This window comes from Lepidochelys kempii, chromosome 2, assembly GCF_965140265.1.
Source record: "Lepidochelys kempii isolate rLepKem1 chromosome 2, rLepKem1.hap2, whole genome shotgun sequence".
In the NCBI taxonomy this organism is placed as follows: domain Eukaryota; kingdom Metazoa; phylum Chordata; order Testudines; family Cheloniidae; genus Lepidochelys; species Lepidochelys kempii.
Genome location: NC_133257.1, coordinates 46,760,100 through 46,774,825, shown reverse-complemented (window position 1 = coordinate 46,774,825; position 14,726 = coordinate 46,760,100). Strand labels below are relative to the sequence as shown.

Genomic DNA, 14,726 nt, shown 5'->3' with positions numbered 1-14,726 from the left:
ATAAAGGGGTAAAGCACCAATTTCTACAGAACACAAGCTTTCATTTAAGGAAAGAGTCACTTTATAGCCCTGAGCAGGTAACTTCCTTCCTTCAAGATTCTTCCTTCAAGAATGAGGACCTCCATCATAAAAAGAAAAGGAGTACTTGTGGCACCTTAGAGACTAACCAATTTAGACTGTACAGTATGCATCCGATGAAGTGAGCTGTAGCTCACGAAAGCTTATGCTCAAATAAATTGGTTAGTCTCTAAGGTGCCACAAGTACTCCTTTTCTTTTTGCAAATACAGACTAACAAAGCTGTTACTCTGAGACCTCCATCATGTCAATCACCTTCCAACTGGAGCCTGACAGAAAAGATGAAGCCCAAATTGTACAGACAATGAAACTAAGGAAAAGAAGTGAAGTGACTTGCCAGTGCCAAAACTGCACCTAATCAGCCCAACACCTGCATGTATGCAATTCATATTGAAGTTGCACAGGTGCAACTGAGAAAATGAGAGACCCCTATATTTATTCTCTAGATACTTTTAAGACTGCCAATTTGGGAATGACAGTACCTTATAAATGTATTTTATTGGTTTCTGGAAGATTGCAGAGCATCTCACATCCAAAACCCTTCAGTGCAATGAAATGTAAGATCTGAACTGCTAAGGACTCAATTGATAGGGCTAAAGAACATAGCTGACCTCAAGGCCATATAGTTCCAAGGATCAATCCTATAGGATTTGAGTCAGAATGTGTCCAAATTAAAGACAAGTCTTTCTTTCCTCTGCAATTTTAAGTTTCCTAATATCATTACATTCTTCCATAATCAAAGTTAGAATGCCAAGTTTTAATTACATCAGTGAATTAACAAGGACTTGAAGTTTAACAATTTTCTGGGGAACCTAAATTAAATTAATTTGGTTTCAGTCTCATTCCTAGTGGCAAGTTTTCACAACACATGTACCATCACCAAAGCAGATTCTAATTGTCTCCTTCATTGGCAATTTAAGTCCCAGTCTACACTTGTTGGTATAGCAAATAACTCTAGAGGAGTTCTTTTGCCAGTATGGTTTATACCTGTTCCCTGAATAAAATCTACAATAGTTTTTATTAGCATGGCTAGGTCGGTTAAGGGCATGATTCTTTTTCCAGACTTCTAACTGACATAACTATGCCAGCAAAACTTTCTAGTGCAAACCAGACCTTGGTCAAGAAATCAAAGAATGAACAGGCATGAAGAATAAATGATCCCCTGAAAAATACCCTAGCCAGGTTAGGGATGAGGCATGCAAGAAAGACAGTTCCACTACACACAGGCACTGCAGCTACCCAGGCTGCATGTGTTCTGCAACTTGACATTTCTGGAGCCTACATTCCTCCATCTACTTGATATCTTTTTCAAGCAATTAAAGTCAGATCATAGTGAGGAAAGAGGACGGACTGTTTTCTTCAAGAATTTATTTAAAAATGTAAAGTATTTTTTCTCCCCAAAACCTTTTCATATTTTAATTCAACTGAAGAAATTTACCCAGCCTATTTCACTGTATAACATGAAGTAAAACTTCTTTCTTGTAAATACAATTGCTGCCCTCAGTTAAACTATCAGCTAACTAAGCAGTATAACTGAGGCCACAAGACTGTGTTCTACATAAGTTTTAATCAAATTCTTGCACTGTCATTGTAGCCCAGGTAAAGTTCCTGCTCAGAGCAGACTCAAATGACACAGTGGTTAAAAAGAATAATTCTGGCAGTTGACATACACTAGCTATATGTTGCTGATGTTATTTAATATATTAATGAAGTGGAAAAGTGGAAGAAATGCAAGGTGGCAAAATTTAAGATGGTCAAAGTAACTAAGAAATTATTTTGGATGGGCAAGTATATAGATGATTAAGGAAGTCCAGAGGGCCCTGACAAAGGTGGATGGCAGAGCAAGTTTATTGTTGACACATACAAAGTAACACATATTGGAAGGAATAAATTTGAACCACTCATACAAAATACAGGGTTCTAAATTAACTTTACAAACCCAAACAAAAAGACGCATTGTGGACAACTCAAGGAAAACCTCCCCCAAACGCACAGCAGCAATCATAAATATAAACGAACTGTTAACCTGCATAAAGAATGACAGAAAATAACAACTGGAAATATTACATAAATCAATAGCACAATTCCATTTAGAATATTGTGATCAGTTCTGGTCACGTCATGTCAAAAAAAAAAAAAGGCTTCAAAGAAGTGATGAAAATGATCAAAGGCACAAAAAGAATTTCATATTAAAAAACCTCAAGAGTAACTATTTAGGGATGAAAGAGACAAGGTGGGTGAGGTAATAATTACACTGCATATTTAAAGATGAGACATAAGAGGGGTCATAGAATAAACGGCAAAGAGAAAACAAATAGAAGTAAAAGGTATGTTTCTACATTCACTTCTATACACACCTTCACATAATAAAGGGGGCACTGAACAAAACTGAAAACGCAATCACATTAAAACGAGTAAACTATGTTTTTAAAGGAGACACATTTAGCCTGTCGAACTCATGGCCACATGCTATCGTTTAGGTTACAAAATCACGCGCTGGTACGGTTAGGAGACCATCCAGATTAGACCCAACTTAAAATCCTTATTTAAAGGGGACACAGACGCTGATTCTGCAGTGCACCAGAAGCTCGCAGCTGGAAGCCCCGCGGGCCGCTCACCCTGATGCACTGAATTGTAAGAAACAAATGCAGAAACAATTTGTATCCTGGGGGTGCTGAAAGCCCCAGAACCAAACTGAAAAGCCTGTCTATGGTGGAAACCACTTGAACCCAAGGGGTGCTCCAGCACCCCTAGGTCTGGCACCTATGACTGAGGGGGGTGTTCCCGACACTGCCCCCGCCCCAGGACCCCTGAATCGGCGCCACCCCATTGCCCCACCCTCAGGCAACGTGCCCGCCGGCCTCGGTCCCAGTACGGATCCCACCGGGCAGCGGGGCCAGGTGGGAGCGGACAGGAGCCCAGAGGCCACGGGGCTGGGGGGTAGGGAACACGGCATTGCTGCCAGCCCTTACCTGGGGCAGGCGCGGGCCCTGCCGCTGGCACCAGCTTCCACATCCCCAGGCTGGGGGGGAGACCTCCGACCTCCTCAGCTGGCACCGTCCGGTCCGCAATCCGCGGCCGTGTCCCGGGGCGCGCTCCCGCGCGGAGAGGACCAAGACTCGCTGAGGCACGGGGCTTGCAGCGCCACCTGTCGGCTGGGAGGGGAATAACGGCTACTTCGGCCGGCTGACTGCGCGCAGGCGCGGCGACTGGACGGACGCAGGTGGGGGCGGAAGAGGTTGCACTGCGGCCAGCCAGAGTATGGGTGGGGGTAGGGGAGGCTGCACTGTTGCCAGCTGGGAGTCCGGGCGCGGTTGGTGGTACAGTAACACATAACGTAATCTCATCAATCAGCAACTGCACTGTTGCCAGCTCAAGGTCAGGACAGTCGTGGGGGGAAGGAGGGGACGCTGCCCTGCTTCCAGCTCACCTACCTTATTCAGGGTTATGAAGAGACTTGCTATAAATGATTCTTTGAATTAAGTATTGGAATTTCGAATATGATTATTACTATTAAAACACTTATGAGAGGGGCTCAGAGGTCTGGGCATGGATCCTTTCTCCTCTGCTCTGGGACACTAGTTTGAATTGCATCCATTAGCTAGTGTCTGACTGGGTCTCTGATAGCACATATGCAATGAGGTTGGAGTTCCTGTCTAGTTCCTAGCAGTGAGGCATCCTGATCACAATACCAGCCTAACAATTTTTTTTTAATGTGAATGTTTATAAACAATACCAGAGCTTCCATCCAATGCATTGGGCAGCCTTGATAATCCTTATATATTGACATTTCAGTTTCCGCAAACCAAATCAACCCAATATCTACATAAATATAATAGAAATTAATAACCCCACCTACCCTGCATGTGCACAAACACACACAGAGACTATCCTCAGAGTCCCATCTCTACCAGCTCTACCAAACACCTTACAGGCAACATTACAGGGGGGAAAGATGAGCCTTGCAGCACATTCTGAGTAACAAACTCAACTATCAGGGAGCTGGAGAGGACGTTGTGTTCCCAGATCTGAGGTCCTATGGAAGAACATCCTGCCAACTGTCATTACTAGGCACAGACATGTAGTCTTGGGGGTAGGACAGACTGACAGCCATTACAGGGGAATATCAACAAAGTATAGTGCACTCCTTTTATAAGAATCACATCCATCCCAGATGATTTGATTCTTACAAGCGGAGAATAGGTTAGTATTGGAATGATTTTATCCCAGTGGTTTTGATCTTCCTCAATGGCTTTAAGCCATTGTGATCCACTTTCAGAAGCTTCCTACTTTTGCTATATTTAAAGAATCATTTGTTGTTTGTTTTTACACCTTTAGCTGTTTACTCCTCAAAATCCTTCTTGTCCTCTTAGTTGTGGCTTGCTATGATTTATGCTGCTGTTTATTGGCTTCACTAGGTTCAGATACCCAAATTTAGAAGGATATCTGTTTGGCTTGAATAGTCTCTTAAACTTTCCCGTTTAGTAATATTAGTTTACTCCTGGGCTACTGAGACTCTATTTTTTGTTTCTTTGTTTGTTTTTTAAGTATTTTACTTTCTTTAGTTTTAACTTCAAGGACTTTTTTGACTGACTTCATTTTTTTGAAATCTCCTTTCTGAAATTTGGTGTCACTGTGTCACTTTTGGGTACCCTATTTGCTCCTTGGATGTTGGATCTAATTATTGTGTGATCACTGTTCGTGGCTCAGCTACTGTCGCTTCTTGAATTAACTCTAGAACTAGCTGCTCCAAGAAACAATCACTGAAGTGTCCCAAGAAATTGTTTCTCTAGGCTTTTCCTTTTCTTGATCTAGGGGCTAGTAGTAGACCTGTACTAATATGTTTACAGCTTGGGATTTGTACCCATATAGAATGGATGCATAGTGAGTGGCCCTCTCTTTTTAATTCTCTAGATTTTATGGAATCCTTTAGATAGAGCACTCCTCCCATACATCTTTGGCTTAGCCTGGCATTCATGTATAGTTTGTAACCAAGTATTACAGTATCCTCTTATTTTTTGTCATGCCACCAAGTTTCCATAATGCTAATTATATCAAGGTCTTTGTCCATTGCAATGCATTCTAGCTCACCTATACTTCACAATAGGGTGGGACTCGTTGATTCTTGCAAGTACAATTACAGCATTTGACTTGAAAGAAAGGAGTAGAGCCACTGAAGAATGTTTCAATTAACCCTTATTCCAACATATAGGGCTCGTCTACCCTTGAAACCCTTAAGTAGCACTGTAGCACTTCAGTGTAGACACTACCTATGCTGACATTCTGCCATAGGCATAGGTAATCCATCTCTCCAAGGCGCGGTAACCAGGTCAATGGAAGAATTCTTCCATCAATCTAGTGCTGTCTACACAGGGATTTAGGTTGGTTTAACTACATTGTTCAGGGGAGTGTATTTTTCACATCCCTGAGTTATGCAGTTGGGTTGATCAAATTTTCTAGTGTAGATCAGCCCATAGTCAATGGTATCAAATATAGGTGACATATTTAAAGGAACAAGTGTGGATACCTTATCTTTTTCTGTGATTAGATCAGCAAATGCACTTTCTTTAACATACCCAGACTGAGTAGGGTCAAGGAGATTTGAGAATCCCAGATTCTAAAAAAATTGATTTGCCATAACCTTCCCAGTTATTTTTCTCAATAACTGATGTGAAACAGGTAAAAAGTTGGCAAGATTGAGAACCCCTGACAACTTGCATGATCTCAGGGAGGCACTGATAGTCTCCTGTGAGAACTGACCCAATGTTTTCTTACTGCCTACTCAAGTTTAATATGAGAGATACAAGGTAGGTGAGATATTTTTTACTGGAAGAAGATGAGCTATGTGTAAGCTCAAAAACTTGTCTCTCTCTCACTAACAGAAGTTGGTCCTGTCATAAATATAAAGGGAAAGGTAAACACCTTTAAAATCCCTCCTGGCCAGAGGAAAAACCCTTTCACTTGTAAAGGGTTAAGAAGCTAAGATAACCTCGCTGGCACCTGACCAAAATGACCAATGAGGAGACAAGATACTTTCAAAAGCTGGAGGGAGGGAAAAACAAAGTCTCTCTCTGTCTGTGTGATGCTTTTGCCGGGAACAGAACAGGAATGGAGTCTTAGAACTTAGTAAGTAATCTAGCTAGATATGCATTAGATTCTGTTTGTTTAAATGGCTGAGAAAATAAGCTGTGCTGAATGGAATAGATATTCCTGTTTTTGTGTCTTTTTGTGACTTAAGGTTTTGCCTAGAGGGATTCTCTATGTTTTGAATCTAATTACCGTGTAAGGTATTTACCATCCTGATTTTACAGAGGTGATTCTTTTACTTTTTCTTCAATTAAAATTCTTCTTTAAGAAACTGATTGTTATTTCATTGTTCTTAATGTTGCCGGCACCCAGTGCCGAGAGGCTGAACAACAGCTTGAGTTGGTTCATTACCCGGTGTGCTGCACCCAATAATCACAACGGGGTGGAGAAGCAGAAAAGTTTATTTGAAGCTTCAAAAAGGTACAGGGAGAATAAAATCTCAAATCCTGCACCCAGAGCAGGAAGTTACACAGGCTTTTATACATCCTTTTTCCCAGCATACTTATCCAATAGCAAGCTGCTCCAAGTATCCATATAGCCAGCCAATCCAGTTCCCAGCTAGTTCCCTGATTCTCTGTATCATTTGTTAAACTATACATAAAGCTGCTTTATTCAGCATTGTTCTTCCATATCTCCCCTGTTTGGCCTTGCTTAGTTTCAGGCAGTCTGACTCTGCAACATACTGTTGCAGATTCTCAGCATAACTGCTGTGTGTGCCTCCAGGCGGGGGGGGCCAAGGACACTTGGGCCTAGCACACAGAGCTGCTGCGAGTGCCTCCAGGCAGGAGGGGGTGGGGCAAGGACACAGGGGCCTAGTGCGAGGGGGCTTCATCGACACTCGTGGTCTTCCATCCCCTCGAGTTACCTAGTGGCCATGCCCCAGTGTTCCCAACAACTCCCCCCTTGGTGCATTGGCCGGGATCCAAGGGTTTGGGTCTGTGTTCACCTATGCAAATTGGTGAGGATTTTTATCAAGCCTTCCCCAGGAAAGGGGGTGTAGGGTTTGGGGAGGATTTTGGGGGGAAAGACGTTTCCAATCGGGCTCTTTCCCGGTTATATATCTGTTAGACGTTTGGTGGTGGCAGCAATAAAGTCCAAGGGAAAAAGGAAAAGAGTTTGTAACTTGGGGAAGTTTCAACATAAGCTAGTAAAAATAAGCTTAGGCGGTTTTCATGCAGGTCCCCACATCTGTACCCTAGAGTTCAGAGTGGGGAGGGAACCTTGTCATAAATATAAAGGGAAGGGTAAACCCCTTTAAAATCCCTCCTGGCCAGGGGAAAGCTCCTCTCACCTGTAAAGGGTTAAGAAGCTAAAGGTAACCTCGCTGGCACCTGACCAAAATGACCAATGAGGAGACAAGATACTTTCAAAAGCTGGGAGGAGGGAGAGAAACAAAGGGTCTGTGTCTGTCTATATGCTGGTCTTTACCGGGGATAGACCAGGAATGGAGTCTTAGAACTTTTAGTAAGTAATCTAGCTAGGTATGTGTTAGATTATGATTTCTTTAAATGGCTGAGAAAAGAAGTGTGCTGAATAGAATAACTATTTCTGTCTGTGTATCTTTTTTGTAACTTAAGGTTTTGCCTAGAGGGGTTCTCTATGTTTTTGAATCTAATTACCCTGTAAGATATCTACCATCCTGATTTTACAGGGGGGATTTCTTTATTTCTATTTACTTCTATTTTTTATTAAAAGTCTTCTTGTAAGAAACTGAATGCTTTTTCATTGTTCTCAGATCCAAGGGTCTGGGTCTGTAGTCACCTAGGCAAAGTGGTGAGGCTTTTTACCAAACCTTGTCCAGGAAGTGGGGTGCAAGGTTTTGGGAAGTATTTTGGGGGGAAGGACGCGTCCAAACAGCTCTTCCCCAGTAACCAGTATTAGTTTGGTGGTGGTAGCGGCCAGTCCAAGGACAACGGGTGGAATATTTTGTACCTTGGGGAAGTTTTGACCTAAGCTGGTAAAGATAAGCTTAGGAGGTTTTTCATGCAGGTCCCCACATCTGTACCCTAGAGTTCAGAGTGAGGGAGGAACCTTGACAAACCTTGACAGGTCCAATAAAAGATATTACCTTCCCCATCTTCTCTCTCTCTCTCTCTCTCTCTCTCTCTCTCTCATAGCCTGGAACCAACAAGGCTGCTACAACACTGCACACCAGTCGTACAGGACAATCAATTGGCTTTCTTGTCAGCAAATTCTGCCCCTTACAATGGGTGGGAGCAAGAGACGGTACTAAGTCTGTCTGGATGAAATCAATAGGGCCCTGCAAATCGGCGGATATCCACTTTATTTCCATGCACAGTACCATGTTGCTGCAGATCATGGATCAGATACAGATATTGATTTTGTATCCGCACTGGGCTCTAGAAATCAGCTATTCAGAGGAAAAGGAGCCACTTTGGCTGCCCCACCAAAATATCCACTGCTGCAGGGGTGGAAGGAGAACAGGTCACTGCAGGCTGAGGCTCAGCCTGTGCCTATATCCGAGAATCGTGTCTGTGTGTGGACAGGGTTGGGAGTGGCCGGACAGGCAAACACGAGGCTGATCCAACTGGCTCAGGCTCCTGCCAGCTACTTGGGCACCGCGGGCGCTTAAATGGGTAACGACATTTAACCAATGAATAAGAAATATGGGTGAGGGGTAAAAACGGGCGCGCGCGGCCAGCCCCCGCGACCCCGAAGCGGCTTTGGGGTGGGGGCTTCGGGTGAGTGAGGCGCGCGCAGCCCCAGCGAGGGGAAGCTCCGCCCTGGTGCGAGCAAGCAAGCGGCTCTCCCTCCTTGCCCCCGCCCCCGCAGGAGACAGGAGACCAGAGGGGGCGTGGCCAGGGCAGCGCTCAAGCCCCGCCTTTTCCACATGCGCGTCGGTCCCAGCGAGGAGCGGGGCCGAAGTCTGGTAGTTTGGCGGAGGCCGGGGGAGCGGCAGCGCGGTGGCCATGGCGCTCCGGGCGGGGTGGTGCGGCCTGTGGGGTGGTGCGGCCGCGCGCTTCCTTCCCACGACGCGGGTAAGGCGCCCCCCTCCCAGCCCCTGCGGAGCTGCCGGCCGGCCGGGGAGTCGCTGTTCCGCCCCTCCCTCCCTGTCGACCCAGCTGGCCCGTATCACCCCGCGTCTCTGCCGGAGCACAGCGTATCCCCCCCCCTTCCTCCTGCACCCCCAGGCTGCCCCCCGGGCCCGGCGTGTCCGGTCCCCCCCTCCTCCTGCACCCCAGGCTGCCCCCCGGGCCCGGCGTGTCCGGTCCCCCCCTCCTCCTGCACCCCCAGGCTGCCCCCCCGGCCGGGCCCGGCGTGTCCGGTCCCCCCTCCTCCTGCACCCCAGGCTGCCCCCCCGGCCCGGGCCCGGCGTGTCCGGTCCCCCCCTTCTCCTGCACCCCCAGGCTGTCCCCCGGGCCCGGCGTGTCCGGTCCCCCCCCCTCCTCCTGCACCCGCAGGCTGCCCCCCCCGGCCGGGCCCGGCGTGTCCGGTCCCCCCCTTCCTCCTGCACCCCGAGGCTGCCCCCCCGGCCGGGCCCGGCGTGTCCGGTCCCCCCCTTCCTCCTGCACCCCGAGGCTGCCCCCCCGGCCGGGCCCGGCGTGTCCGGTCCCCCCCTTCGTCCCGCACCCCGAGGCTGCCCCCCCGGCCCGGGCCCGGCGTGTAACGCCCCCTCCGCTGGCACACACATGGTACCCCCATAGCTAGGGAACAGTGTACCCTTACTGTCTTCTGGCACACACATGCTGCCATTATGGCTGAGGCATGAGGTAACCCATTCCCATCTTCCAGTTTCCTTCCCCACAGGGCTCACAATGTAACTATCCCAGGAACCAGCATAACCCATCTCATCTCCCCTCCCTCTGGATGCAGTGCTAACCCTTGCTCCTGTAAAATACAGTGACATTCAGCATTGCCTGCCCCACCAAGTGTTTAAAATAATCATGAGATTTACTTATAATAATGATATTTTAAATCAGTTGTGGTTTATTTTTATTTATCTTTTGATTTCTTAGTCTTTAGGATGCACTTGCTTAATTGTTTCAAGTTTTCCTCTGTCACCTTGAGGGCTAGAAATTTACTTTTTAATTAAAGTTGGGATTCTCATGTAATGTCTTTATTTCAGTAGCTAGGGCTTTAGAAAAAATGCCAACAGATATCATGAAACTTGTAATAAAATTTTGAGAGTTAACAACACTGGAAGCCCACTCTGTTTCTCCCCTCTCTCTAGGTGTTGTACCAATAAAATAAAAACCAGCAGGATCTTATTAAAGGGAAAAGGGCAAAATACCACATTTATTGTGAATACAGAAAGAATCATAGTAAGCAGTTAGTTATAGCTATAACATTCCATTCAATCTCATATTTATTCACACATTCATTCATACAAACACACACCCACACACATACACACCCACACACACAGGTTCTGCAAGGTTGTTATCATAGTTACCAGCCTTAGAGTTGCTCATGCCAAGCCACTGGCCAGGTGGCCTGGACATGAGGAGGGAGCAGGGCCTTGTCAGATGCTCATCTGATGCTCCTGGAAGTTGGTTTGCAGAATCAGACCCCAAAGTTCTCACTTTTTAGAGTCTATTTTTATAGGAATTTCTTCCTATGCCAGTCTATGGGAATTGCTTCATCATGCTGTTGCTGAATCAATCAGCAGATAGCACATTCCTGACGGCTCCAAGATGTTATCTTGTTCTTTGGTTCTCCCATTCTTGAGGCTGTTGGGTGGATTCCAGTCTGCCCTCCGGGGGGGGGTCGTCTGGTTATTTCCACTTGACGCCTTCTTCAGCCGATGGACACTGGATTCTTAGGCTGGCACCTCCCTGATCATTCAGTTATTATCCACACCAAGCATCCATCCACATACATCCTCTATCTCTATTTTAATCACAATTGTTAATACAACAAAAGGGTGGGGAGTCTCTGGGTGCTGTTTCTGTTGTTAGAGTATTGCTTTGAGTCTCTCTCTCTGTGAATTGCTTTGAGAATAGACTCTGTCTTAGAATGTACTAACACAATTAGCAGCTTGCAAGTTTCACACATAGAGGGAGAGAAACAGTACCAAAAACCAAGAGACCTCTTAATTAGTAATACCCTGGAATTTAAACTCTGGGGAATCAAACTCATTTGTGATTTTAATACAGAACTTCTTTAATATGATCCAACATAATCCCCCTTTTGACACTAAGATTTATAATCGTCAGTGTCACTTTCTATGTAGCCTATTCAAGAGAAAGTACTGTGAGGCAATTTGAGTTTGTGATTCCAATTCATGCCACATACATGATCCTAGTGATGTATCTTTACTACAAGGTTCTGGGGCAACAGGCAAGGTGAGGCACACCCACTTTTGAGGAGTCCATTCGGTACAACCTCTAGTGTCCAATAGCTTCCCTCCCTTCCCAGCCCACTGGCTCAAGGTCCAGGGTAGCCAAAAGGATCCCATGTGTAATATGGGGAGTGGGTTAACCTTCAATACCTTTGCCTCCAGGGACTGTTGGTGTGCAATTTTGACAACAATTTCTCCCATTAACAAGTCTGGTTTACAATACTGGAAACATATTGCATCCATTCATATTGATAAGTGTCAAACAATGATCTCTTTCTTTTTTAACAAATGCATCAAACCCTTAATATTTCCCAGTATGACCCAGAACATTTTGTGTTCCAAAGTAGCTAGTGCAAGTATCTGCATTTCAGTGCATCCCATAGCTATGGCTGTGTAGTTTCCTATTTCTAATATTTTTTTTTCCTTATGGATAAGCCATGTGGTAGTATTAAGCCATTACTAAAGATTCCATCGGCCTTTTAGGTTACCCAGACCAATTTGGACCAAGTCTACATTGGCATGTACTTGTTTTTGTATCAGGCTGTCCTGTAGCTGGGACAGAAAGCTTAATTTATTTTTAAGTTCCTGCAGGTCTTCAGTATTTTTTTTTAAACACACAACAGTGCTAGCAACAACACAAAACACAAGACAAAACATAGAACACAGAACACAATTTCTATTGTGACAGTAGATTCATGGTATTGGGTTGCTTTTCAGCTGGCAGCTTTTCCTGATTTTCTGAAAGACAAAAAGAACATGTTTCTACCCCTTTTGGGGTGGCAGATTATTGCTTAAAATATTTCTTTTACAAATACCCGTGCTGATTGCAGGCAAAACAGAGAAATTGCCCCCATATTTTCCTGTTTTTGTTCTATAGGCAGGCCAGGTTTCAAAGGCTTTTATCTTTTAAGGGTTATGGGGAAATTATCCCACTGTTTAGTCATTAAATCCCTGAGTTTTCCTTCTTATACAGCAGACCAAGTTTATAATGTTTTTTCTGCTGTGTTAAGCTTTAAGTTTTATTTACAGGTAATAACTGAGAAGCATCATTACCATACGACCTTAAAGGATTTTTCCAAAAATCATACACACTATACGTTGTTACAGGGATACTTATTATCATTAAATTTATTAAAATTATCTTGTTATCCCATGACTTTTATTTAGACAATTTGTTTGCTGACTAGGTATGTCCTTTATCTGCAGCTCCTTTGTGCTGCTAGTTCTTTCCTTCCTTTATCATTTAGGTAATTTGCATTTTCACAGAAACTTCCTGCTTTTGGATTTAAAGCCATCAGCAGCTCAGAGACTCTATCTTAAAAGGGACACAATCAACTTTCACCAGAGTTTTGATTACTTTTAACTTCTGCTTCCAAAACACACAGCAATCTGAAAAAGAAAACCCAACCTATTGTGGCTCCCTTTGGAGCCCTAATAGCATTTTAATTAAGTAGCATGGTATGTTTGCATTTCTTTTGCCCCTTCTACAATATACCCTGCACATGTTCTGGGGCAAATGCACATTTCTTCCATAGTTTAACTTCTATAACATTATCCAGATCCATTTTTACATAAGGTGTCACTATTTCTTTTTTTGCTTACAGAGTTTTCATGTACCTTTATCAAAGTGACAGTCTGATTACTCAGAGCCATTTTAAGACTCAGTGTTTCTAACATTGCTTCTTTTTGTTTTGTGCACCCCTGCTGTTGCTTCAGAGAGGCACTGTCTTTTTTAATTTTTTTTTTTTACTACAACTCTCATCTGCTATTTTGTTACAAAAACAAACAAACAAAAAACAAACAAAAAGAATCCAAAAATTTTTTTTTTATATTCTCCTGATTTTGACTGCCCTGCTGCAGCCACAACTTAAAAACATTTTAAATTTTGTAAAGCATTGAGTTACCTTTTAAGGGTTAAATGCCAAATCCCAAAGCCAAACAACACTAATTACCTGTGTCTAGCAAAAAGGTCTGTCAGTTTTGCAACTTTGAATTAAAGAGTCAAATAGATTTTTAGTGGCATTATTTAAAACAAAAACAAAACTAACTGGTCCTTAGAACTTTACATATTTACACACACACAGACAGATACATACACATTTTCTTTTCCTTAACATCCCTTCCACACTGCTCTGTTTTTTACATCTTTACATTCCCTTTATACATTTGAGGCAGTTAAGTTCCAATAGAACCCTCTTATGTTCTTTTAGCAAATTTGACTAAATTGTCCAGTCAAATGATTTTAATCAGGTAGTTTATTTTTGCCTGGCTAATTTACAGACATTCCTTTGGAAAAGGGCCCATTTTTCTTTCAGAATGGCTGCAAAGAAACCAAGAATGCTCTAACACTTTTCCTTTTTAACATTTTCGGTTAAAAGTTGTTTGGGTGAAATACAAAGTTTAACTGCTTAATTCCCTCCAGCCTCTGCAGAGTTAACTTTTTTTTTTTTTTTTTTACTCTCTTTTCTCTTTGTAATTATGCCTGGGGGTGCCGTACATAGGACCTTCTCCCCCTTTACCTGCCTCCCTCCAGCCTCTGCAGAGTTAACTTTTTCACTCTTTTTGTATTCCTGGAGTGCCTCTTTCACTATTTTCAGCTGGCTTTGGGTATTTGTAGCCAGCACCTTCCAATTGTCTGCTCCCTTTTCCATTTGTGCCTTTTCCTCTTTACATGAAGACAAGCGGAGGGAAGAATCCTTACATGCCTCCCACAACAACCAAATTGCTGCTGCATCTCTTTTGGCAGCACTAGAAGGTTTGTATATGAGGATATACTGAGCCAATCTATCCTCTAGGTCCGAAATAGTGCAGACATCAGCTAGGGCTTGTTTAGTCCAAGGACTGTGCCCAAATTTTTGAAGGATTTGTTTAAAAGGTGTAATTTCTTTAACAAAAGGTGAGGTTGGAGTTCCTTCTGACTCCATTCCTCCCTCTAGTACTGGCTTACCCTGTTTTCTTTTAAACATCTTAACATGGATATTTCAATCTCTTTGTCACTGCTGGTATTACTTAGCAAGTGACACAGCCTAGATTCTGAAATCATAGCTTAATCTATGCGTTTTTCCCCTGCTACCTTCCCGGAGGCCAGCAGGTCCCCTGCTACCTTCCCAGAGGCCAGCAGGTCCAGTTAACCTATTTCTCCCTGCTACCTTCTCGGAGGCCAGCAGGTCTGGTTAACCTGTTTCTCCCTGCTACCTTCTCAGAGGCCAGCAGGTCTGGTTAACCTGTTTCTCCCTGCTACCTTCTCGGAGGCCAGCAGGT

At 44.1% G+C, this 14,726-nt stretch overlaps 2 protein-coding genes across 3 annotated transcripts in view; one reads left to right on the top strand and one right to left on the bottom strand.

Moving 5' to 3' along the window:
* NBN (nibrin) overlaps positions 1-3,198 on the bottom strand; it is a 64,118-nt gene extending 60,920 nt beyond the window's left edge. For both annotated transcript variants that reach the window (XR_012157145.1, XM_073330621.1), the window contains exon 1: positions 3,049-3,198. Coding sequence is in view for 1 of the 2 variants with exons in the window: in XM_073330621.1 (XP_073186722.1) it covers positions 3,049-3,091 (43 nt within the window). In the remaining variant the exon portion in view is untranslated. The remainder of the gene's footprint in view (positions 1-3,048) is intronic.
* A 5,820-nt stretch (positions 3,199-9,018) lies between these two features.
* The window catches only part of DECR1 (2,4-dienoyl-CoA reductase 1), a 47,350-nt gene continuing 41,642 nt past the window's right edge, over positions 9,019-14,726 (top strand). Inside the window, exon 1 of the mRNA XM_073330617.1 lies at positions 9,019-9,162. Coding sequence (XP_073186718.1) covers positions 9,094-9,162 — 69 coding nt within the window. The 5' untranslated portion in view covers positions 9,019-9,093. The remainder of the gene's footprint in view (positions 9,163-14,726) is intronic.